We start from the raw sequence: 27,245 nt of genomic DNA on the forward strand, positions 1-27,245 counted from the left end.
ATTCATGCTACATTTTGCAACATACTGTATTTGTAAGCTACATTTCTCTAGCTGTTACAGCCGTTAGTTGCAGTTGAGTTGTCAAAAAAAACGTCCCATCTTTTTTCCTAAACCCTTTTCCTTGATCTTAATTGAAAACGTGCTAATTGAATCTCGCTCGGCAGATTGGTGTTATGTTCTTGCTGAGTACTTTAAAACTGTTATTTCTGTTGGATAACACACAAAAAAAGCCATTTCTAAACACTTTTACAAAGCTTATCACAGCTGACGTAGGGCAAAATGTGGGGCCACAGAATGTCAGTTCACTGAAAACTCTTACGTCATTACCAGTCTTGGCATTGAAATTCTTTTTAAACTGAAACAATATCGTGCTCACATTCATGATGGCTGCTTGTGCGCAAACTCCAAGGAATTGTGAGACAGCATTAACTCCTTTCCTTTCATAAAGGGTGGTGCAGTGTATGTTATGGTAGATAGAAAAGAAAGTGCTTTATCTTATCATTCAGATAAGGTGACCAGTTCTCATTTCTGGTATACATTATGACAACAGCCATTGTGTTGTGTTTGTGAAGTGCTTTGCTCCCCGAGCCTCTTGAGTCTGTCAAAGGTCAATGCCTGTAGGACACAGAATGAAAGTTACGAATAGTTACCTTAGTTGTAGGAGTACAGCTGAAGCCCTCTGGCCTCGGAACTCTTTTTAAAGTTGCTGACATTGTGCACGTCCTCTAAGAGAACATGACCAATTACACCACATATAGCCTGTAGGGGGCATAGGTCTGTTCTCATTAACCAACCAAGAACATGCAAATTTCAGTATGGTTCAACGCAAGACACGAGGGGTGACCAGCAGAGAATGTCAGAGGTTACAACTGGTAACTCTACATGTATGGGAATAAACATCAAAAAGAAAAATTAATGATCATTTTAAATCATGAAACTGTGGAAGTCAAGAAAATTAAGGAAATTAAAATTTCATAAGCATATATCTCATATTACTCTGCTCTAAGTCCTCTGAGAATAACAGAATCTGCATGAGTGCATGTTAACTACCCAAACAGAAGAAAGTAAATTAGATACCTGAACATTGTTAACAGGCAATTAGTGCTGCTGCAGAACCGTTCTTATTTTTTATTTAACAGATGATCAAATAATTTGTAGAAACAATGATACAGTTGTTTAAAAAAAGTATCCATTACCAGTAAGATTACATTACAGTACCTTCCAGTGTAATACATACTGTAACTGCGTATAAGTACAATACAATCAGTTAAATGATCTGAAAATATAGATCGTTTTCTCTATGGGGGGGTGGATGTTTCCTGTAGCTGTATAAACTTATGATGCCAACAAAAATAATCTGTGCAAAGTAGTTCTCTTAGTGCAGTACAATAGCACTTTCTCAGAGATAATCAAATGTGCAACAATAAAGTGGCTGTAAGACCTGCTGCTTCCTGAAGCCACACTGATATGACCAAACGGGAAACCAGGTGAAATGCTAGCACTGTACAACCTGCACAATCACTCCAAAAACTGTGTAGCCTGCATAAAAACAATCAAAAAAAAAAAGTTTTGTCAGTTAACATCATATCCACGCATGCACACAGTAAAACTTTCTCCTTTTGTTTTTGTTTTCCTTTTGGGGAGAAGACTAATAGGATAAAATAGGTGTTGTCTCATTTTCTCCATTCATCATACAAAGGAAAAGAAAAATAGATTCCCTTTTATCTGAAAAAATCACTGACAGAACCATATTTAGAGGGTTTCATTTCTTTAAAGAGAAGCATGTTTTTCCAAAACTCACTTTAGAATAATGAGAAAACACATTTTCTTTATTTTCAGAGACGTGAAAACTGGTTCACTGATGGCACCAAGCATTCTTTGGGGGGTGGTTTGGAGTGGGGGTGGGGACAAGCGGGATGCAGCACTGCACTCACTTTCAAGCCTACCATACAGTACCATACAGTAAGCCACTCTCAACAGGTTTCCAAGAGGTTCTACATGTCCAGTGAGGGAACAGCAGTACAACTTGCTGTTAAACATACTGTTATGTAACAGTAAAACAAAGTCAGCGATAATACAGGCCACAGTGTATTATCTCCATTGAGTCTGCATTGCCCAAAGCGGGAGTGTGAGGGCAGCCATCAGCAGCAGTGTGGAGGGTCTGCAGGAAATTGACTTGCCTGCGGCTGCTGCGCGTTCATCGCTCCTGTCAGCTCCGATCACAGGAGCCTCTGTTCCAACAAAACTGAACTCTGTTGTGCAGCCGTCAGAGCAACCGCTGCCACTGCCGGAGGTGCTGCCCTCGTCACCTGGAGCAACACAAATTAAAAATTACATGAAAATAACATTATTGGAAGCAGCTAAAAGTATGGTTCACTGCAGAGAGGAAGAGAAAATACACAATTGAGCCCAGGTCATGCAAGGAAGTGGCAACAAAACCAAACAAAAAAACTCACCCACACATCCTACTGATATATCCAGCAATGGGTGTTATAATTTGGTCGCTTCAGTTATTTGAAATGTTTTGTTCAGTTCGAATATTCACAATTACTGACTTTGTACTACACTATTTTTCTTTTTCTTGGCAAACCAGTAGCATCCCTGTCCAAATAACCTTCAGTATTTAGATCAGTAAGTGACTGGAGGATGTAATGCTGTCAGCTTTGGCACAGATTCCTGCTGCCTTCAGCTCCACAGCAGGTTTTAAGCTGCTGCTTCATCAGCTCAGTTTTGTACAAATGTAGAATGTTTGGTTAACTGCTCAACAGCAAACTTCATGCATCAGAGTTACTGAAATCTGAATTCAAATACAGCAACGCTATCATTTTTGTCAGTGAATGCCTGCTTCCAACCTTAAAAACCAGTAAGAAAAACAAGGTTGTAAATTGTTCCAAAACCTCATAGCAACAGCGTCACACAGTAATTACAGTATGTTGAGGAAAGAAGACGGAAGTATGTTACGGTTAAAATTTCACAGACTTTCTCAAACGTCCTACAAGCACTTCTTTACTCATTACCCTAATAGTGCCTCCACATGCATTTACTTGTTGATTCGGGAGAAGGGGACCCACAAAGTGTGCACATGATTTTTGTCAATGGTATTGTAGTAGGGTCTCTTCGATCTGAGGAACCGGCGGTACATAAGCTGAACAGCTTATTAGTGACTGCTTGTATGGCTAAAGTAGCTGCTGAACTAAGACTTTGCCAGCTAGTGTACCTAATGAGACACTAAGTTTAATATTTTTGTACTACAGACACCAGCTTCTATTTTGGAACAGCTCGACAGGGTGAGGTTAAAATTAAAGTGACTGGTACAATAAAGCTAATGAGCTAGGCTACCTTCCTCTGTTTTGGACTCTCCAATCCCTTCAAAGGTACTGTTGAGACAGTTGCTATTGTTCGGTGGTGCAAATTTACGTGTCAAAGTTATCCACAGACCTCAGTGTGAAAGACTTGCAAGGATTTACTTAGTGCCCATGAAAAGATCTGCTTTTCAGGGCAATTCTATTTTATTTACTTTTTGTGCTCTATTTAAAGTGGTGAAAAATGTGATTGTGGATAGAAGTGTGTGTACAGTATGTGTGTGTGTGTGTGTGTGTGTGTGGGGGGGGGGGGGGGGGGGGGGGGGGCATCACCAACAAAGCACATGTAAACATCCTTTTTTATGGTTTTCTTACTTTGCCTGCCAACCTATGCCATAATTTCAGGTGCTTCAGCATTGAATCTGTGATGTTGAAGCAGACACCACTCCCCAGAGAAAAACAAACATGACAGCAGCAAAAATGGAGCTGAAGCACAAATTATGGCGGCAGCAGTCATGCAGCCACACATTTTGTTTTGTAGCTCAGAGAATTTCTCCCATCTTGTCAGCTTAAGCGGATCCGCAGAATCAGAAAGAATGGTTTCTGTCATAGTAGCATTTGAGATGTACATCTTCCTAAACATAGGCTTGGTTGTCTGTCATTGTCTTTGTCACCACACCTAGAGCTATTTATTCTCCTAATAAATGTCAGTCTTGCTTCAGTGCAACACTAAACATCCTGCAGAGTTGTATACTGAGTTCCTACATGAATGACAGCTGAGATCTTATTTCAGTAGTAACAGTTCATATATTTGTGACGGTGCTGCTTGTGGTGTAATGTAATCCATATCTAAAGTATCACACAGTGAGGGAAAGCTTTTCTTTATATATTTTACTTATTGTTAGATTGCTTCCACCTGCACATGGTGAGGCTATGGAGTGGGCTGTCAGTCTACATGTCAACATGTCCTTGAGAAAAATACTGACCCACAAATGGCCTTCATCTGTGAGTGTGTGTGGAGTAGATAAAGTATAAAAAGCCACTTTCTACATCTTAACAAATAAGAGAACTTACTGGAGTCCTGGAAGTAGATGTCATTTCCATTGTAGGCATTCTTTAGCTTGTTGGTCATGACACGCAACGCCATGATCTGTTGCCGAATCAGTGTGTCAGGCCTGGTGATATCCACTTCCACCTCTGGGTTGTTTACCTGGTTGGTCAGACCCTCCTTCACCACTTCAGGGAAATATCTGGACACAGTGACACATCAAAAATCACCCACTATTGCCAGGTGGTGTCCCTGGAAGCACGATTAAAATGGGCTGTTGTGGCAATATTTTCCAGGAGTGTTACAAAATTCCTGACTGACGTATCATTTTGTAGATAATTTATTATTATCCTTACAAAAAATATTCAGGAAACATCTTGTATGTGTATGTTTGATAATCTGGCTCCAAAAACAGAAAGGAAAAAGCCTTCATCTCTGACACTAAATCTACTGTGAGGTGGCTCACTGTGCTCAACACTATGTAACTTCAGACCATACACACAGACTGAGACAGCAGGCATAAAGCACTTCTATTTATATCACATATTTTCAGTGTAACTGGTGAAATGTGATTCTCAGTTTGCTTGTTTTCCCACAGGAGATTGAAAAATCCCCATCTCTCCAATAGTAATCATAATGCTATATACATATACAGTTCATATACATGTCCATGTATATGAACTCTTACAGTTTCCACAGGAACTGAGAGGGTAAGTAGCAGCTAGAAAGCAAATCCACTTGATTAACTGAGCATCAAGAAGTGTGAGCACCTCTGTAAAAGCAGACATTTTAGCAGTTTGCTAGTCTGGAGAATTCAGGTGTTCATTAATACACTGCCAGAATATTTCCAGGGGTGGATGTCTCAGCAAATTCAACCCAAGGTCAGACCGTGAAAAGCTTAAAGAAATTTGCAAAAAAATCCAAAAGCACATCTCAGACTCTGCAGGTTCCAGTTAACATGTTAAATGTTAAAGTTTATGACAGCAGAACTGCTGAAAAAGTGGAGATATCTGGCCATAATGCACAGTGCCATGACTGCGCTGATATCTTGTGTTTGGCTTTTGCCAAACACCTCATATCAACTCTCAAGCACGGTGGTGGAGGGGTGATTATTTGGGCTTCTTTTACAGTCATGGGATCCGGGCACCTTGCAGTCGTTGAGTCAACCACAAACTCCTCTGCATACAAAAGTATTTAAGAATCAAATGTGGGGCCATTTGTTCGACAGCTAAACGATCCCAAGCGCAGCAGCAAATCTACAACAGAATGACTGAACAAGAAAGAAAGTATTGAAATGGCCCAGTCAAAGTCTCAACCTGATTGAAATGCTGCGGTGGAAGAGAGCTGTGAATAATGAATGCCTACAAACCTCAATGAACTGAAGCAACATTATAAAGAGGAGTGGACCAAAATTCCTCTGCAACAATTTGAGAAACTCATTATGTCATACAGAAAACAATTACTTGAAGTTATTGCTGCTAAAGGTGGCTCTACAAGCTACTGACTCACAGGGCGTACTTAGTTTCAGACTTCAGAGTCCCGTGAAAACTGTTTGTCTCATAAAATCATTTACCCATGAAGGTGACCTCTTTTGTAACTGTCATACTCAGTTGTTTTAAATATGTTTTATGAGGTAAAGGTGAAATGGGCCACTTTAACGAGTAAATCATAACACGAGGCATACAATACATATAAAGTTTAATCAGTTACTATAGGTTTTTCCTTTTTTCTTCCATATGGGTCATTTAGATGCAGCGTGCCATTTAAATGCAGCATATGCGTCCATGATTTGCAGTAACAAACTAAGTCACAAAGTAGACCAAGTGAAATTATACAGAATTACAAGAGCTATTCTTTCTGATGACAGATGCTTAAATCAGACAAAACACGGCAGTGCAATCAGGCTTAACAGTCTATTTCATGTTGGGAGTGGTTGCACTTCACACAAAGAGCTCTTAACATGCCAGAAGCACACAAATCGTTGTGTTTTGTCTGTTATAACTTACTGAATCAAGAATTATTCAACGACTTTGCAGTGATGCAATATTCCACTACAAAGACAGTCTGTGCTTCATCATCTTCTCCATTCATTTTGTATTTTATTTAATAAATACAAACGGCCTTGGACACAGTCCATTTTTAAATAAGGAGTGAATCCAACGATTCCACACGCTTCTAACACAGTTTGACTGTTACTGATGTTTTATTATCAATTTACTCACCAGATTTAAGAGTGGTGCTTAAAAATGTTACTGGCACAAACAATTGTCTTTTATTGCACCATCTGGTGAATTTGTTACTTGGAGAGGGCTAAAGTGATGAGGTGATATATTTTCTCTGCTAGCACCTCTGGTTCACTGTTACAGACACAGCTCACTGACCAATCAACTGTATGCTTTAGCTTCGCACTACAAGCTGCACACTGGTGACAAGAGGCGTTGGAGCTCTTCAGTCCTCTGGGGTATTACAGCCTCAGAGATTATAAACTGTACAAGTTCTCCATATGAGTACTAACACATTGTACTTACAGAGAGAGAGAGAGGGAGGGAGAGAAAGAAAGAAAGAAAGAGATAATCTTTGAACAGAGTGTGGTTATTTTAATCCCTGGCAGGCAATATGTGATAACAGGAGAGAATTGTGACTTTGCTGTGGTTATAAAGAGCACCAGAAGTCCTCACCTGCCCTTAGTGTGGCTGTTCCAGCACTGCTCTTCATCAGACTCTGTGAGTTTGCCCTTGGCACAGATGTCATCTGGCAAGTTGGACCAGAACCTTTTGGACTCCTTAAGCTTCTCTTTAATGTCACTCACCTGCCATGGGCCAAAACAGTGGACAGAATTATACTAGATTTCTTAATAAATAAAAGAAAGAAAGAAAAGAAGCAAAACTGTATAGTGAAATAGATACATATTAAGATATGAGTAAACATACATGTAATTACAGCACACAAAGTGAAAAGAGAGTTTGCTGGCAATAAGGTCCTTTTCAAATAGCAGTGCTATGGTGCATCAAAATCTGATGGTACTTTTCTATGTTCATAATTCCATCAATTTTGACAAGATCCTCAACACCACAGCCCCAAACCAGGCTTCTTGAAGGATATTCAAAGCTCTTCTTTGAATATTGGCTACCTTTTGTCCTGTTCTTTGCCAAGATGACCCCACACTGCTTCAGTAATATTATGGTCTGGACTCTGCAGCCCCAAATCATGACACAGTGTTGTCACAGTATTGTCAGTATTGCATTTACAATACTGTTCACTATATTGTCAGGATGGCTGTAGACACTCACTGCTGTAATGCTCTCCTGACCTCCTTCCTACATATTGGTGAAAATTTGAACCCCAAATTTCAAATTTGGATTCATCGCTCCATCAGACCCATTGCCACTGATTTTCAGTCCAGTTCTTGTGTAATTTGGCACACCTCAACCTGTTTCTCTTCCCTTAAAATTAGTGCTACATTGTTTGTTAATTATGTCTAGAAAAAAAATAACACACACGCACACAAATTAACACTCCAATATTTCCATCCCTGCATAAGAGCGCGGCGCATTCTAGACATTCACGCTGCTGCAAGTTTGTGTAGTTGCACAAGCCTGTTTTTAATTCATGCCATTAGGAGACCAGTACTCTCAAACCAACCCAGAGATCTTTTTCATTCCATTTTGCTTCTCATCTCTTTCCATCCATATTGTGTTCATCTCTGATTCATACAAGACTTGAGATTTCAAATTTGATATTTGGCATGAGTGGTCACCCCCAACTGATTCCATCTGGGCTCAGCAAGAAGTTTGAGCGCGTGATCAGAAAAACATTAGGAAAAAAACCAAAAAAAAAACACATGAGGACTCATCATGTACAGCAGTGCATTGTGTTGCTTTTGTCATTTTCACAGAGTTGGTAACAATCTTGAAGACAGAAAGCAAGTTATTTTAATCCTAACATAAGGGGTAACATATTGGTTTATCATTTAGATTTACTGTATTATGTGCCATATATATATATAAATAATACCGGAAAAGGATGGTACTGGTGAAATGTCTTCCTGTTTAGCTTGTTCATGAAGCATCCAATCTGTTAGCGCATAACAATTTGCTCTCACAAAAGAGTTAGATGACGCAGAGTGTGCAGTATGAAACAACCCTATATGAATAGTGGGAAATTTGATAAAAAATACTGATCCTGCTCTTACTACTATGAAGACTGTGAGATGAAGTATGGTGGATGAAGCGTCGGGATTTGATGCTGCTTTGCTATCTTGGAGTTGTGTCAGTTTTCCATCACTGAGGGGAAACTTTGTTCTCAAGATTGTCGCTGTACTTAAAGAAGAATATCAGAGTGGTTATTTTCCAGCTGAAGTTCAGTAGAAGTAGTGAGATGATTACACTAAACATCAAAGCAAAGCTTCTGCAGAATCACTTTAAACAAAGAAAATTCATCGTTAGGAGCCCAGAGCCTAACTCAGTACAGAGATACTGCGCGCTGATCTCGAGAGAGCCAGTCACAGCAGGCGACTTAGAGCAGCTCTCTTCGTTTTGGGGAAAATGGTTTAAAAAATGCTGACATATATAACAGAAAGAAAACTTTAACAAAGTATAATATTAAAGTGAAGACATGAGTGATTATAATTGTGCATTATTAGTTTAACATTGTCTATACTTGTCACTTTTTCTATCCACCATGTCCTGCATGGAAACCACAAACTGAGCCCTGTGTTAAACATATGATATATTCATTCTGTGAGTGTGTGTGTGTGTGTGTGCGTGCGTGTGTGTGTGTGTTAATATATATTTTGGCAAGAAAGAACATTGTTGATGGGTCACAACCTTCACTTTGAAATTCTATTGCTTTCCACAGTGTTGCAATTTTTTCTGAAAATTGTTTTGGACTTGAACCAATTTCAGCTGCTGAATACCTCTAGGCTCTTCAAAGCATAGACTGCAAAATATCTGTCTCATGCAATTTACAGCCATATATTTCAAAAAAAACATCATGTTATTGAATGCGATGCCCAAAACATCTCTTCTTAATCTTGGTTATATTTAAACTGAGTTGCCAAAGTTGCATATTCAGATGCATATATTTCAACTTTAGAGATAAACCCTGTGATGTTAATCACTGCTCTGTCAGGACGTTACCTGCCCTCACTGCAACCTTTACACCAGACAGCTGAAGCAGTGGTTGATAGATGTATTAGATGTAATTTTAAGGTGTTCTTTTCATTAAGTTCAGGCACAGTTCTGTGGTGGAAACAAACTAACAAGAGGAAATTACTCATTTCCTATTCCTCTCTACTTCAACTTCTTTAATGAACTGGTGAAGTGTGACTGACACATGCTAACAGCTCTCTCTCTCTCTGTCTCTGTCTTTCTCTCAGCAGGTTGAAAAAATTCATGAACAGATGGAGTTTGGTCATATGACATGGAGAAGAACCTGCTAACACACGTGCTCGGTAACCATACAACATACAGTATGCAATAAAGGTGAAAGCTCCAGAAAGAGCAAGTGAGTGGGGCTTCTTTACCTTTAAGCCTACATTAATGGAAAATCTCAAATAAATACTGGGCAGATGAAATCCTAGACACTGCCAATATATTAATATTATCATATATTTTTATATACAGTGCTGTGCAAAGGTCTTCAGTTACACAAAACACAGTGGAGGCTCTGTCATGGTTGGGGCTGCATTTCACCCAGTGGTGTTGGGGATCTTGTCAAAACTGATGGAATTATGAATGCAGAAAAGGACTATTAGATTTTTATCCACCATGCAATACCATCTGGCAACAGCTTCATTTTTCAGCGTGACAATGATCCCAAACACACTGCCAAAATAGAAATAGAAAATTGCACAATGGAACACTATCAGTCATTAGATTGGCCTCCCCAGAGCCCAGACCTCAATATTACTAAAGCAGTGTGGTATCATCTTAACAGACAAAGGGATAAAAGGCAGCCACCATCCAAAGAAGAGGTCTGAATGTCCTTCAAGAAGCCAACTATTCCTGAAGACTACTTAAAGAAATTATCAGAAAGCTCAGGCTGAGTTGAAGAATAAAGGTAATTACGCCATATATTGGCTTTCAATCTTGTTAGAATTGTACAGACTCTGTTTATTCCTGATGTACTTTTATTCCATGTGTGCTTGCAGATGCTTGAATAAATCACTGCACCTATTTCCCATTTTCCAAGCAAAATAATGAGGGGTGGCTCAAGACTTTTGCACACGATTGTATATTATCTTCATGATAACTTTGCAAACTCAGTCTGGAGTGGAGATCAAGTGACCTGACTGAAAGGTCTAAAAAAAAAGCTAGTTAGAAATTTTTGAGTTGTGGGTATTTTGGCTGTTTACGATTTCAAAGTTTAAAGAATAAACTTTGATACATTCAGTAACGCTATTTTTTTTTTTTAAATTAAAAACTATTAATGTGTGAATCCAATTGTATTCTTATATGAAAGCCTTTGACCTTTTCAGGAAAATGAAAAATACTGCTAGAAGACTTTAGCTTGATTGTAGTTAGTTACTTCTCCATGACTAGGCTAAAATCTTCAATGTAGCCTGCAGGCTTAATAAAATAATAATAATGTATTTAGGGAATTAAATGCGCAACTCTAGGCAACTATTGTATATCATACACTAGCTATGCCAGGCTAAAGCATTATACAGTAGTATTCTTATGTTTGAAGTTACATCGATGCAGACAAATACACTTTTGGATCCATATTTTTAGTTCTCTGAAAATAAAAAAAGGCAGTAATTTGTGGTTGTGCAGCATGTATATAAAAGAGTTATGTTTCAGCTGTCTGTCACAGATGCACTCTGTAAGTTGGAGCTTGAAAATGTTGTTTTTGCAGCATGTAGCACTGCCTGCTTTGCTGTGTGAGGCTGGTGGAGAGGGAGAGAGCTGAGAGACTGGAGCAGCTATCAGGTCATATCTACCAAGCCTGAGGTAATAACCCAGTGAGCAGCAACATTTCTTTATCTTGGCTTTGGCTCCAGGCCACAGTAACATTCAGCAAAGCCACAGCTGCAAAGACTAAATACCTCATACAGTGTAGCTCTGATTTTCTTGAGGGGGGGTCTAAAATATGATAACTTACTAGTTCTTTTTTATGACAGATATTTAACAGTGTAACACAGCTGCTGTTTTTAACTCCTAACCTGAATACCTGGTGTCAAAGATCCTTAATGATGATGGCAAACAGATTTTGAATGTAATCAAAATCTGTTTGCCATCATCATTAAGGATCTTATAGCTGATTATGGCAGATAAAGCTAATACAGAACAAGAAGTCCAAGAAGTCGGTACAGCTGATTTGGGGGTCATCTCATTGTTGCCCATATATATTTAGTTCTGTTCTGTATTAGCATTATCTGCTATAATCCCATTGCTGTATTTTGTATTTCTCCTAGCTGTTACAATTATATTTTCATGTCTGAAATGACAACTCAAGTCTGAAGAAGGGCATTCCAGCCCGAAACGTCACTTTTTTAAACACTGATTAATTAAAATTTCTCAAGGAGCTTTTTGGTGTGCGGACCTCCTCCTTTTTCATTGAGTTTTGCTTGTATCCAGCACCCTGGTTAATTTTTTGGATGTGCGTGTTTCTCTTTTATGAAATGACAACTTTCCCACATACAGCTCATACTGCGGTACCTCCATTTCTTGTGGAGTGCTCTTTTGTCCAAAGGATTTGGGGAGATTTTCTTTCCCTGGGATCTGTTGCTGTTGTGGGTCTCAAAAGAGCCTGCTGATATATTGTATGCTTAGTGTACAATGCAATATCATAGGTATGGCAAATGAATTTCACTTAATATGTTGAGCTCTTCTACTCTTCTTGATCAATCAAAGATTTTTATATATGCATATAAACACTGCTTAGTGGTTCTTAGTAAAGAACACAGTGCTTTATCCATCAATCACTTCTTGTTTTTTTGGAGTGGACATGACTGTTTAGTGACGTCTCACCATTTCATTTCATTTCAATTTTATTTATATAGTGCCAAATCACAAAAACAGTCACCTCAAGGCACTTTATATTGTAAAGACACCACAATAATTACAGAGAAAAGCCAACAATGACTCCTATGAACAAGCACTTAGTGACCGTGGAAAGGAAAAACTCCCAAGGAATAAACCTCCGGCAGAACCAGGCTCAGGGAGGGGCAGTCATCTGTGGTGACTGATTGGGGATGAGGGGAGGGAGACAGGACAAAAGACATGCTGTGGAAGAGAGCCAGAGATTAATAATAACTAATGATTAAATGTAGAGTGATGTATAAACACATAGAGTAAAAAGAGGTGAGTGAAGAAGAAACACTTAGTGGATCGTGGAAAGTGGGGTGTTGATTCATTCAAACTAACATATTCATCCTGCTGTAACCAGGCTTCTTTAAGGCATAATTAATCAATATGTTGATCAATTATTAAATCATTTACTAACAGGGACTTAGAAGAGAGAGAAATGCTGTTTAATAATCCACATTTAATTGTTCCATTCTTTGGTGCAGTTGAGGATGCTATATTGTTTTCTTTGTGAATTTTTATGTCTAAATTGTTATTTGCTTATTTTTGGTTTGTATTTTGGTGGTCTGGGAGCAGGCACCATTTCTATGTGGATGGGGTTTGGGGGGATGGCGGGAGGAGAGAAGCTGCAGAGAGGTGAGTCAGACTGCAACTCTGCTTCCTCGTCTCAACCCTGGATAGTCACGTTTTTTTTTTGGGGGGGGGGGGGGGGGGGGGGTGTTACTAAATTTGGCCAGATTTCTAGAAATGAGAGCTGCTCCATCCAAAGTGGGATGGATGCCGTCTCTCCTAACAAGTTACACACGATTCAATATTAACTTTATTGACCTCCGATTTGTTGTAACTGGGTATCATTAATGCCTATGTGAATGATTATTTTACAAAATCTATGTTTAGTCTTAGCCAGCAGTTTCAGATTTCCTTCCACGTTGCCTGCTGTGGCCCCTGGAACACAATCAACTATGGTTGCCGGTGTCGCTACAGTAGCTTCATGTTTCTCAAAACAGAGTTGCCAATATCCAGAGTTTGTTCCTCGGCAGGTGTGTCACCGGGGGCTTCCGCCTGCTCGGAACAATCTTCTAGGGATGGGGGTGGGGGATCTGAATGTGTCAGGCCTGATGAAGCATCGTGTTGGACCATCTTTTTTTTTTACCTCTGTAGAGGTCTCAAGGACAGCCTCAGTGCTTGTTGTTGTGTGGTGAGCCTCACTGTATTCCCTTATCTAAACGGGATGTAAAGGGGGAATAAAGAAAACTCTGTGGAAGGAAAACCTTCAGCAGGGGCATGACCCTCCCTGCTGTAACATGTGTGCTCATTTCTCTTCTCCTTGAACAATTTCCATCAAATGTTACATGTATGTGCAGTTTGGTCCATAAATATTTGGACAATGACACTTTTTTGCCTCTGTATACCATCAGAGTGGATTTTAAATCAAAGATGCAACAAGATGCACTCTGAAAGTGCAAACCTCCACCAAGGCAGCTCACTCTGCAGTAAAAATGTGAAAAAGTAAAAATTTGTGACATGACAGATGTTTTCTTTGATTACACAAACATTTTTTAGGAGTAGGTAATGGATACTAGCTATTGTAAATAACTGGACATGAATAACTTGAGTTTATTATATAATATTATACTACAGTATATTTCTAACTAACTAGGCAGCTCATTTCCATTCTCATGACAATACTGTCTATAAAGATACTGTATGATGCATTATGCGTCAACTTGAAAAAAGGCAGATGTGAAATGTAAAAGTGAGATCAGATATTGTGGCGTGATATCTGGATACAAACTATAATGTGATATTTAGAATCCCCATATATCATTCCCTATACATATGTTGTCAAAATAAACAAAAGCAAATCAAAGCATAGTTTTAAATAGCTCTATATAGCAATAGTATCACTTTGACCTTCAGATCAATAAACTGCCCTTGAAGGAGAGGTCAGAGGTCAAATGTGACATGATATTTAAAGTCTTTATATGATACTTTCTATATGCTGCCAATACACAACATACTTTGTAAGATTTAGAGTTAGTTATAATAATAAAAAAAAAATCAAAATCAATTTTCAACTAATTAAATGGACTTTGAAGACCTTGGTGGATGTAAGCCTAATGGGTTGTTAACATGATCCCACTCTACACCCCTACAACTTTTTATCAGAATTCATTCAAACTTTTTTGAGCTATCATGTTTACAGACAGAACAACACACAAATGCTACCAAAAAATAACTAATTAAGCTGCAGACTTTCAGCTTTAATTCAAGGGGTTTAACAAAAGTATTTCATTAATTATTGAGGGATTGCGGGCATTTTCATACACATTCCGCCATTTTCAGAGGTTTAAAAGTAACTGGACAAGCTACTGTAAGATAATTTTTTATTCTGCATTCAGTTTTGTCTTCAGTAACTGAAAAGCCTACTGTACTGGCATGCTCTAGACTGCTTGATTTATAATCCACTGTGGTGGTGTGCAGAAGCATAATTACAAAAAGTGTGCCATTATCCAAATACTTGGACCTAACTATATTTTATCTGTGTCTCCATCATTGTACTCACTGTTTTTTCCATGCATGTAGTAAAAATGGTATCAAGATTTTTCATTCTTCTAAAGAATTCATTTTCCCCAAGGGTCCACATGAGAAACTGGGACAGTTGTGAAGGGCCGCACCAATAAGCAGGACTATTAATTTTACATCTTTATAAACGGCTACTGATAAGAGTAGATATTACAATTAGGCAATAAAAATGTGAAACAGGATTAGTAGAAATGCCAACATTTCATCACTATTTAATCAACATTCCCCAAAACAGTTGTGAACAAAATGTGCATGTTTTTGCTGAGAGAATCCAGACAGCTGAGAGAAGATCTATAGCTGAATTTGTTAAACTTCATCACTGAGAATGTTTGTTCACACATGAAGGAAGAAACATCTTCTGAGCATGTGTGAAAAGTTCTCCTCTCTGCGAGAAGAATAAAAATCCAGCAGACACACTGACTTGAAGTACTCTGCCAGCAGTGGATCAAAAATGCAACAAACTGTCTGTGATTCAGTGCTCTCGCCTCGATGAAGTTAACTACACTGCTAAAAAAATGTAAGGAACACTTTTTAATCAGAGCATAGCATGAAGTTAGTTAAACTTCTGGGATATTGATCTGGTCAGAGCAAGAGCAGAGGGGGTAGTTAATCAGTTTTAGCTGCATTGGTGTTAATAAAATTAACAACAGGTGCACTAGAGAGACAACAATGAGACAACCCCCCAAAACAGGAATGGTTTTACAGGTGGAGGCCACTGAGAATTTCCCCTCCTCCTCGTTTCTATTTTTTCACTACTTTAGGGTCAGTGTCACTACTGGTAGCATGAGGCATTACCTGGACCCTACAGAGGTTGCACAGGTACTCGAGCTCCTCCAGGATGGCGCATCAATACGTGCCATTACCTGAAGGTTTGCTGTGTCTCCCAGCACAGTTTCAAGAGTATGGAGGAGATTCCAGGAGACAGGCAGTTACTCCAGGAGAGCTGGACAGGATGGTAGAAGGTCCTTAAACCATCAGGACCGTTATCAGCTCCTTTGTGTAAGGAGGAACAGGATGAGCACTGTCTCTGCAAAATGACCTCCAGCAGGCCACTGGTGTGATCAAACAATCAGAAACAGACTTGGTGAGGGTGGCCTGAGGGCCCAGCGTCCTCTAGTGGGCCCTGTCATGCTCACTGCCAGACACCTTGGAGTCTGATTGGAATTTGCCATCGAATATCAGAATTGGCAGGTCCACCACTGGGGCCCTGTGCTTTTCACAGATGAGAGCAGGTTCACTGTGAGCACATGTGACAGATGTGAAAAGGTCTGGAGAAGCCGTGGAGAATGTTGTGCTGCCTCAGCACAACCAGTGTGGTGGTGTGTCAGTGATGGTCTGGGGAGGCATATGGAGAGATGCATAGACCTCACTACAGACTAGGCAATGGCACTCTGACTGCCATTAGGTATAAGGCTGGACTAATGGACCATCCTGCTGCATCATTTTTCATGTTCATTTTTGGGGTGTCTTTGAATTCAGCCCTCTTAATGATTTTAATTTTCATCAAATAATGTTGCATTCTTTCATTCCTAGCACATTTCCATGTCCATATCAGTATAGATATCCAGCATGACCCCCCCGCTTTGTTTTTCAAACGAAGCTCCAGATTTCCTGCAATATCATTGATCCATCTTGTTATGGGTTGCATAAAAAAGTGCACATTCTTAAATGATTCTTTATTCTCAGAACATAATAGCATGACAGAGTCCACCAAATACTCTTTGATAACCTCCCCATCAGAGAAATGGCTTACTTTTTTTTTTTGCACATTTGGCCACAGCAGCTTTTGTCTACAGTGGAGAGTGACAGGAAATGGGGAAAAGATACAGGGGAAGACATGCGGGCAAATTGGCGACGGGCCGGGACGCGAACCCGCGCCACCCGCGCCGCCCGCACCGCAACGCGGCGTGTGTATGTGGTCACCGGCTTCACCACTAAGCCACCCAGGTGCCCAGGCTTACTTTTTTTTGCCATTTCTGTGTAAAGCTTGGTAAAAACAGTCCTTATTGCTTTTGCATCTTTGCTGGCAAATCTTCAGATGCCAGTTCCAGCACCGCATTAGTCTCATAATGGTAATTCAGATTGTAATAGTTGAAAACAGCACTCTGCTCTTCACAAACTAAACACACAGCTTTACCTCTGACTTCAGTGAATAATTATCACCCAAAGCTTATTCAGGCATCCTGCATATTTGTCCACAACATCAGGATTCTGAGAATTATGAAAAATATTACTCTGAAAAACATGATTAATTCAAAAAACTGAAGTGCTTCTCTCTTGTTTTGGACAACAATAATACATTAAAAAAATACAAACTAGTGAGGGGACACACACACCAGCATATGAACTTATGTGCGGACACACACACACACACACACACACACACACACACACACACACACACACACACACACACACACACACACACACACACACACACACACGAACCCTCATAATGTCCTTGTTACACTGGGGATTTGAGAGAAGTGTATACAGTGAAGCCTTGGGTCTTAACAGGACATGAAAGGGCCTGTACCAACAGGATGCCACTGCAGGAGACTGCCCTCATATTTGATGTGGTAATCCTGTCATGGAGACACCAAAGCTGGTTAGGTTTAACACATGCTGGTGTGGCTCTGATTCACAATAGCCCACAGCGTCCTGGCACTGACAACAAAATATGGATCAGATCGCAATGTGCCTGGTTATTTTGCTCAAACTTTAAAATTTAACAACAGTAATGTGATATTGATACGGTGCAAGAAGGAGTATTTCAGGTGGACTGGAGAAAGGAAGGAAGGATCATGCGCACACATATGTAAATAAATTCATTTCTGATTCGTTTTGAAGTGAATGCTTATGGAAGTTTAAAGTGGTGTTTTCTATGTACAGTCTACATAAGCAGTGTCTAAAGTTCAGCTCAGTACAGCCATTTCAACTGCACAGATACAGCAGTAAACAAACACTTGTTCATGAATAAATAAATGCAAACATACACACAAGCACACAAAGCCACACTGTACCAAGGGCAAATTGTGAAGACAAAAACCTAACCACGAGTCTTTACATGAGTGCCGAGGGCAGTGAGTTTGACTCCAGCTAGAATGGTTGCTGCCTTCACCGCACATCTATGCTGCAGCTGCGAGATTAGATGCTGCTGAACCTTCAGCATTTCTCTACGGCTCACTGGGAGCCCAGAGGTTGCTGCTGCTGTGCGGCTTTACAAGAACCTTTAAATAACTGATAATATCACTGGTAGGTTCAAAACTACATCACTCACAACAGTGATTAACATGTGTCGATTGCACATTCGATTTCTTAAGCATGCGCTGATAAAACAGCTGCAATCTAACACAATTAGCAGTCCTGCAATAATTGATCAAGGTTATCATGTTCAGGTTTATTTATTTATTAGGTGTTAGTTCAGCCACATGGAGGCTGCACATCCTGGAGGGTATCTGTGGCTTGCATCCATTAAAAAAAATGGGTGTAACAATACTTCTTATATATATTTGACATCTTTATGTGCAACAATATCAGTTGGATGAAATCATTTCATAAAGTCACAACCTTATATTAAGTTAAATGAGATTATGCTTGATTTATAACAAACAGCGAAAAACTGACTCATATCTGTGATGTTTTGTCAGCCACAGTTAAGTCAACACACGTCTCACTCAGCAAAATACAACTCCAATTCCAAAGAAGTTGGGACAAGTTGTGTAAAATGCAAATCTCATAAACTCATATTTTATTCATGATAAACCATAGAAAACAAATCAAATGTTTAAAGTTAGACAGTTCACCATATCATGAAAAATTGCAGGCAAACTAGGCAAACTGTAATGCCACCCTGACTAATATCAGTGGTATCTAAAAACAAAAACTATAGCAAGTCTCTTGCAACCCTTTCTCACTACTAAGTCTTTAGGCTTGGTCAGGACCCTTAGGCATCAGCGGGCACCCGTTTGGTGTCATTTTTAAGGCTGGTTGCAGATTTTTATACTAACAATTCACAACACCTCAAAGCACTTTGTATTCCAAGGTAAAGACCCTACAATAGGTCAGTATGAGATGAGTTTGGAGCAAGAATGCATTGGAAGATGCAGTAATTTTATTATTAGCTATCAAGCAAAGGTTCCAAGGCCTGTATTCACCTTGAATGTCTGACCTGATATTAAACTCACTAAATGTGCATTGAGAGGGCCGACAGTCATCGTTAATAATCAATGAATTCTCCTTTTCAAATAGGCCAGATTTGTAGTGCCTCCACAAAAGTCTACCTTAACTGGTAGCATGTAGAGGAAGACTGATAACCTCAATTTCCAACTCTTTTAACATATGATAAAATATTAAAATGGAAAAATGCTCCAGTGATTAATTTCAAGGTTAACAGTTTAATTCTGAAAATGTTACAGAGAGTTACATATGAAGATAAGCGTCTCAGCATGATTTTTTTAAAATAAAAATCACTGACTCATTCAAAACTAGTGATATGAAGCCCACGTCGACGCCACAAGCTTCCACCAAATGTCAAACAGGACCTCGATTCCATTAAATAACTAAGCTTTATTCTAACCTGCCTTCCCTTGGTTTTGCTGAATCTTGGAAGTGGTGTCAAGTGGCTGATGAGCATTCAGCGCATGTAGCAAGTAGGGCAGACTCCAGCAATGCATGTTAATTCAGGTTCAGTAATTTTAATTAGGACTTTCACAGGTCAGATCCACCAGCTTCGATTCCAAATTTCAGACACAGAACTGACTGTAGATAGAGGCAGTGCAGCCTTATTAAACACAGAAGCAGCCTTTATTTGCTTGTTTGTTGTGTTGCATTTGTTGGCTCAGGATATCACAGGCATATAGCCCTGAAATACGATCAGCGCTAAAAGTAGGTGCCCATATTTCTGTTAATATGTGCTTGCTTGTCACCGTGAAGTGCTCCATACAGATGGGGAGCAGAGTTATAGCTCGCTGAAGCAAGGATTAAACAGTGTGACTGGCCCCTGCTTTGTTTCTGCTTTCTGTGTTAACAAGTGTGATTCCCTTCCCGAGCACACACATGCACCATTAACAAAGCCAATCTTAATCGATTTCACAAAAAACCCCACTTTGACTCACTATGAGTCACTCTGAGCAGAAAGCATCAATCACAATCAAAACACACAACACCAGTTTGTCCCTCTTTTCAAATGACTCACACAACACACAGTTTTTTTTTTTTGTTTTTTTTTATGAAGAATGAATAAGAAAAAGCAAGAAGTCAATATCTTTAAAACAAGAACACATGAACACTATATGGTAAAACAGTGAAATCAGAGAAATTTTACTCAATGACTGCTTAAAAAAGATGAAGTTTTAAATAAATAGGATACTGGGGCGCACCTCTGCCTTCTCATTACAGTGCCAGCATCCCTTTATCTGAGTTTACACAATCATATTGGGCTTTGTAAGATGATCTGAGGGTTTGCTTAGGCTCATGCCGATTTAAAAGCCCGGAATGTGCTTTAAATACTATCAATAGAACTGAAATCAATACAGATTTTCAGAGGGAGCCCGCGTCAGAGAGCTAAAATTGAGATAATGTGTTTCCACATTGTAGATGCAGTGAGATGTCTGGCTGCAGCTTTCTCAACTATAGATGCGATCTAGAAATGCTCTACCTTAAAATATCAACAAGGAAACAATAATCAGTCCGGCTGAGACAAAATCACACCTGATGATTTCCTGGATGTTTGAAGTTAAATGCAATATATCAAAGCACATTTTCTCAGCCAGCTTCTCACTTTAGTACAGTATGAGTTTTATGGGCACATAATCATGTCACAATGTAAGGATATTTCACCTGAGAGTTTTCCTTAATTGTCCAAGGACTTGCTCAGTTAGAAAAACATGACATCATTTACTTCTATGCACCAATCCAAATTAGGCAATATGAATGCAAATGCGATAGCAGTTGTGGGTTGCTGGTTTCCGTTGCTGGGCTGCTCTTAATCAAATCTGATCAACACAACACACACGCTTTTGCATGTATTACCATTATTGCTTATTTAGTCATAAATATTTAATTTTAAAAAACAATCATTTACAGGAGTTTTCAAGCCTATGGGCTTAGATTATTGGTAATTTTAAATCTATGCAAACACCACCTACATGTATTTATTAAGGCTATTTAATAATGCATTTAATTAAATGAATTAGGCATGGCAAATTGAATGTAGCAATCAGAGTAATACTCTGGACTGTTTTTTTCACTGATAGTTATAATGAAGTTCGTGCGCAAGTTCAATAAGGAAGACCCGTGTTCACTCGTCTGCCTGCGCTCCTGGGCGCTCGGGCTTCTAGTCTTTTATTTAAATCCCTTCTGCTTTACCACGCTGTTGAACTCAATTCTGTCGTCATCACTGTGGCCCAATAATTTTCTCGCCCCCCCCCTTCTGCGAGCCTCAGTTCTGTGCGCTTTAAAACTCATTCTCATTCTCTCGACCCGCCTCCTCCCCATCTCCACCTCATCCTGGTCACCCATCTAAGTCTCCATCTGCTTCCCAGCGACCAGCATCTAGATTCTGGGGGGGGTCCTGTCCTACTTCCTACCGTTGTTGGACTCCGCTGTGCTATGTAACTTCACTGGAGTCCCCTCACCAAATAGTTTATTACTCAAACTCTGTACTTCAATAAATCATGTCCAGTTCTTTCAAATGATCTCTCCTTATTGATTTGGCAGTTAAAAAAGTGGCACTGGGATCCCTAGTTAATAGCCAGAGAGACATGTGCATATGAAAAATGTTTGACTTAAAGCATTCATAAGGCTTGTGGATTAAGGTGAAAGTCATTAAAAAAATTTGTAGTCTAAGAATTGATTCATATTCAAAAACTATAAGAAAAAGAAGCTTGCACATTATAAGGAATATGGTTTTATCCACCACAATATGCTGTTGCTATCTGTGGAATCACTGATAATCAGAATGTATGGCTTGAATGGTGAAGATGCTTAGATACTAACCACGGTACTCAGAGGCAGAATTTTCCAACTGGCTCATGCTATGACAAGCACAGAGGGTCAAGGCAACAACTGCACATCGCGATATCTATGATCTTTCAAGAGCCTGCAACTCTCTCACCATTACATGGAGAATTTTAAATATGTTTTGCACTTAGACTGTGAGAGGTGAACGGAAAGAAGAGGAGAGTCCATCCTTGTTGCTGTAGGAGTGAGAGGGTCTAGAAGCCTCAGAGTTGTTTGGTTTTCATTTTAAACTGAAAGAGCAGTTACCACAAACAGATGAAGCTGATCAACATTCTTCCTTTATGGAAACGGGATTCTAGCAGGACAAAAAGAGCAGCATTTTTCAGGAACTTAAGGCACGAACTCTCCTTAAGATGTCATCTCATCTTTTAATGCAGCTTCTAGTCAAAGTGATATGGCATTAGAGTTGAAATAACACTGCATTACCTTCTGGATGGAAACCCAAGGACTTTGATGAAGTTAATGTAAATACGCACATCTCATCATTAGGTGTTTAACGTGTTTCAGCGGCTGTAAAAATAAGGCAGCTATTGGTCATTTCTAAATAAGCTAAATATCCCAGTTATTACTGCTGTGACTTTCACAACAGGTGAACTTGTTAACGTAATATTTTGATCCTTTTCCTGATTATGTACACAGCTAATTACACAATTAGCGGGGGTTCTGTAAGCATAATGAAATATCCCACACATCTGTTAATTCCAGCAACAGGCAGCAGCTATACAGTAGTTAGCATGCACAATGCAACTTCCCCCATGACAACAGCTTTATCCAATAGCCATCGTGTACTTTACAGCACTGTGTGCGTGTTTGTGCACACTTGTTATTTCTGTAATCTTATGTCCAGTAGTTGTTTCAAATAGAAATTACTTTGTACTTACTGTAATATCGGTCAGAAAGCTCATACAGTTGACGTATAGATTCTCAGAATTTAGCTTCAATGGGAGAACAGACCTAAGATAACTGATATAAAACACGTATATGAAAAACAAAAAAAGAAGAAGTAAGGATTACAGGTGGCTGCTTTTACAAACTCTAAGTATAAAAGCATTGAAATTTCAGAGCAGGAAAGAGTCCAGGACAAAACCCTGCTGTAACTAAACAATTAAAGCCATAGCAGATGCAGCAGCAGGAGATTACACACTAAACAGGGTTGTTCCACCATAATAATAATACCAAATGCATGTTTACAATGCACCTGTGAACTGCTAGAGGCTTTCGGATTTGAAGTGTTCCTCTGTTTCCTTAAAAACTGACCAATGCAGAATAAAAAACTCCAACCCAGACTGTATAAATACTTAACTCAAATAACTTGTTTTTAATAAAGTGTACATGTCACAATATAACCTGACTCCATAAAGCTCTTACTGGTTACTTTAATATCATTGTAATGTATGCTCTATGAGGTATTTTTGTGCTATATACACTGGAAAGTGTTTAATTCACATTACTATAAAGTAGAAAAAATGGACCTCAAATGATGCAGACACTGAGCAGTTTTAGTACAGCACATTCATGCTAAACAAACCGTGACCTGACTAATGTAAGCACAGATGGAAGTTTCATACGCAGCTGGTTTTGTGTCCTATCCCAAGGGTAAACATACCATTTGGGGGAAAAAAAAAAACAAAAAACACCTTTATAAACAGATGCCTCTCTGTGACGTAAAGTTACTAAACCAACTTCATGGAATAAATTAGTTCAGATCCCTTGCATATTTTAAACTTGGGAGGCAGGCAACTTTAAATCAAAGTAAACATGTTGATGTGGGGGGAAAAGCCCCTTTATCAATGCACCTCTCGAAGTAACTAAGACTAATATTAAGGAATGAATTTATAATGGGATTATGCCGGTACTGACTGATCTTAAAGGAAATCTGGGTCAGTTGTTCTACTCTTTGGTTCAAGACAGGGCGGCTCAATCTTTTATCTGTTGGAATTATTCAGACAAAAAATAAAATAAAATACAAGAGAATTCAAGAATCTTAGAATTGTTTCTCTTACAAATTTTCCTTGAGTTAGTGCTTGATAACAATTTTACTTTTCTCCCTTAATGCAAAACACACAGTACTGTGCAAAGGTCTTGAGATACCCTCAGTTCTTTATATTTTGTTAGGAAAATAGGAAATATATATATTGAAACACGTGCAAGCATACATGGAAATGCAGTTTATAAGGCAAAAACATTTAATTTCTAACATGACTGAAAGTCAATATTTGGTATATTTTACCACCTTTACTCTTCAACATAGCCTGAACTCTCTTAAACAAGTGTTCTCTTAATTTCTTTAAGCAGTCTTCAGAAATAATTCTCCAGGCTCCTTGAAGGACATTCAAGGCTCTTCTTTGGATGTTGGCTGCCTTTTGTTCCGTTCTCTGTCAAGATGATTGCACACTGCTTCAATAATGTTGAGGTCCGGGCTCTGGGGAGGACAATCCAATCCATCCCGGTTTCCCTTCTTTGAGAATGGCTTCTTGACAGCCACCCTTCCACTGAGACCATTTCTGATGCGGCTTCAGTGAACAATGGATGGATCAACTGAAGGCCCAGATGCATCTCTCAAGTCCTGAGTCAGGTCTTTGTTGGATTTTTTCCCCCTGCTTATTAAGGACTTTCAGATATTGCTCACCTGCTGTAGATACTTGTTTTTTTAGACCTGCCACTTCTTTTGTCCTCAACTTGTCCAGTTTTCTCTGATTTTTTTAAGGACACACTGCACACCATGCTGACATAAGTCAAGTTTTTGGCTATAGCACTTTGAGAATCACCTTGTTGGTGCAAAAGTTCTATTTCATGCCTGTCAAACTGGGTTATCTTTGGTATTTTTCAGGGTTTCAACTAATCAAATGGGAACAAATGATATGCTTTAGTAACAGGCTGCTAGTATCCTGTGCCTAAAGATGCAAAACTCTCTTTTTGTTAACTTATGTGGAGAATCTGAAAATGGTCGGGTACAGAGATTGGACTGAAAATGAGTGAAAAAGCAGCCAATATCCCCCAAAAAGTTTAAAGACCTTCAGAAGGTCTGGAGAACTATTGTTCAAAACCACTTTAAAATCATACTTTAACATCCAGTCACCCTCTCTATCCTCTAGTAAACTTTCAAAACATCAATTTGTCAAAAACTCTAGGAGACCTTAATAACACAACCACTTATAGCCACCATCTAGCTTTACCTTATTTGCCCAGTGAACACATTAAACACAGAAAACTTTAGTCATCTTAGAACATACTTCATGCACTATACTAAATATTTATTACACAAATAGAAGAGATACTGCTGGAAGGAATGTGTGTATTGACCAATCTTCACCAAAAATGTGTTATATAACCTTGATAAATATGCAAGGATATCCTGCAGGATCACTTAAAGTCCTGTAGTTTCTAGGTCACATGGACACCACCAGGAACCAGCTAATGGTACTGTGGCTTGAACCAGTCTGCACCGGGGGATTTAAATTATATAAAGCATAGCAAAGATGGGCTTTGAAAAAGTAGGAAAATCTCCAAAGAGAAGCAGCACAAATGGTCACTTTCTTGTTATGCTCACAGCAATTGGGTTAGCTTACTTCAAACACAATGGCCCTGCATTTTGTGATTCAGTGCTTTGAATAATGCGCTAAATAGGATTTTCTTGGCCACACTGGTTTATTTCAGCTTGCCTGCCAACCTATGTAGATGAGTTAAGCTCACAAGGCTCTGCAGTGTTAAATCAAGGTAAACACCTTCTACCTTTAGGCAGGAGTGATAACCACACAATGTCAAGGGAAACAGTAGTGGGCTAAACAGCCTGATGATGAGAGGAGATGCTGGAGCCGAGGCAGATTCCAATAAATGCTGCGACTTTCTGGCGGCACAAACACACAGACTGCTCAGAGGGCAAAGCAGCCAGGTTTAGCTGAGCAGTTTGTGCCCAAATTTAGCTCGAGTTGGGAAATTCTCATTTATACTGAAAATGAAGATGATGTGTAGAGAACAGGAGAGGTTGAGCTTTCTTCATTATTGCGAGGAGATATGAATGAATAAATGATCTATGATAGATCACTGTTTATCTCATGGACATTTTGCGTCTTTGATGGTACTGGTCTTGAAAAATGGCAGCACAGATGTTAGATTACAAGGAAATTTTCAATCACTGTTATATGACAGAGTCTAATGACCAGTTAATTAATCAGCAGACTGAAAGTGCTACAGTATACTTTATGTATAACATGCTGTATGTACAGTAGCAGCATGTTAATTAACCTGTTTTCTGCATATGCATGCATATAAGACACAAGGGAAAGATATTAAGAGTTAGGCAGTGGTTCATCAGTATCAAGTATTATCAGAGTTGTTATTCCAAGTAATACTGCAATGCCAGACTGACATTTGCAATCTTATGATGACAAATACACAAAGGGAGGTGAGCTAGATGAAGGATGCAACATGATGAAGGGTGGGGGTGGGGTGTGGGGTGGGGTGGGGACAAGAGGTTTTATTGTGATTTTATTCCAGTCAAAAATGCAACGAAACTTTGTGCCAGCAGTGAAATGCATTCAACCATGAAAAATACTGCATCAAATGTATTGAAGCCTTTGATATAACAGTACAGCAGCAATATAGAAACAAAACCTGGTGCAGAAAAGGAGGTGGAGGAGGATTTTAGAGCAGGGCACGGTGGTGGAGAGTCATTAAGTGGACAAAATCCAAAAAAGCTTGTTGGTGGTTTGCAGTTATACAGTCTGGCTGATTACCAATACCGGATATTAATTACTGTTCCAGTAAAATTGGTTTGGTTAAAAGGAGCTGGCTAGAAAGGTTCCATGTCCCTTTTTTTTTTTGAAAGGGTGTGAGTAGTAAAACAAAAAAAAACAAAAAAAAAACTAACCTTTCAAACTTTTCTAGTGACTTCCCCCAATATTAAATTGCTTGATTAAAATATATTAATGGTACAGTACAGTACTGTACCAGGGTGCTTTAAAAGAAATTCATAGTAGTTTGTTTACAGTGCCTTTCCCTCAGTCACTAGATTGATTGTTCATTAAATTCTAGGAAACTTCAGAACTAACTGTCCACAATTGTTTTTTTTATTGTGTATTTTTTTATAAGAAATACTTTTTTAAAATTGTTGCTCATCTTACCTCCTCAGTTTTGCTTGACACAGCAAACACATTTTTCACATCTGGATTTGAAAGAGTGTCACTGATCTCATTGTAGTTCTTGGGTGAGACTGGAAATCTGGCAGAAGTTTTTGCACTCTCTCAGTCAAAGAAT

The 27,245-nt window shown here is 39.1% G+C and overlaps 1 protein-coding gene across 1 annotated transcript in view; it reads right to left on the reverse strand.

Moving 5' to 3' along the window:
• Positions 1 to 1,627: 1,627 nt before the first annotated feature.
• gpc6a (glypican 6a) overlaps positions 1,628 to 27,245 on the reverse strand; it is a 145,635-nt gene continuing 120,017 nt past the window's right edge. The window contains 3 exon segments of the mRNA XM_030725049.1: positions 1,628 to 2,309; positions 4,377 to 4,552; positions 7,029 to 7,159. Of these exon segments, the coding sequence (XP_030580909.1) occupies positions 2,092 to 2,309; positions 4,377 to 4,552; positions 7,029 to 7,159 (525 nt within the window). The 3' untranslated portion in view covers positions 1,628 to 2,091.

The sequence above is a fragment of the Archocentrus centrarchus genome, chromosome 3, assembly GCF_007364275.1.
Source record: "Archocentrus centrarchus isolate MPI-CPG fArcCen1 chromosome 3, fArcCen1, whole genome shotgun sequence".
Lineage (NCBI taxonomy): Eukaryota > Metazoa > Chordata > Actinopteri > Cichliformes > Cichlidae > Archocentrus > Archocentrus centrarchus.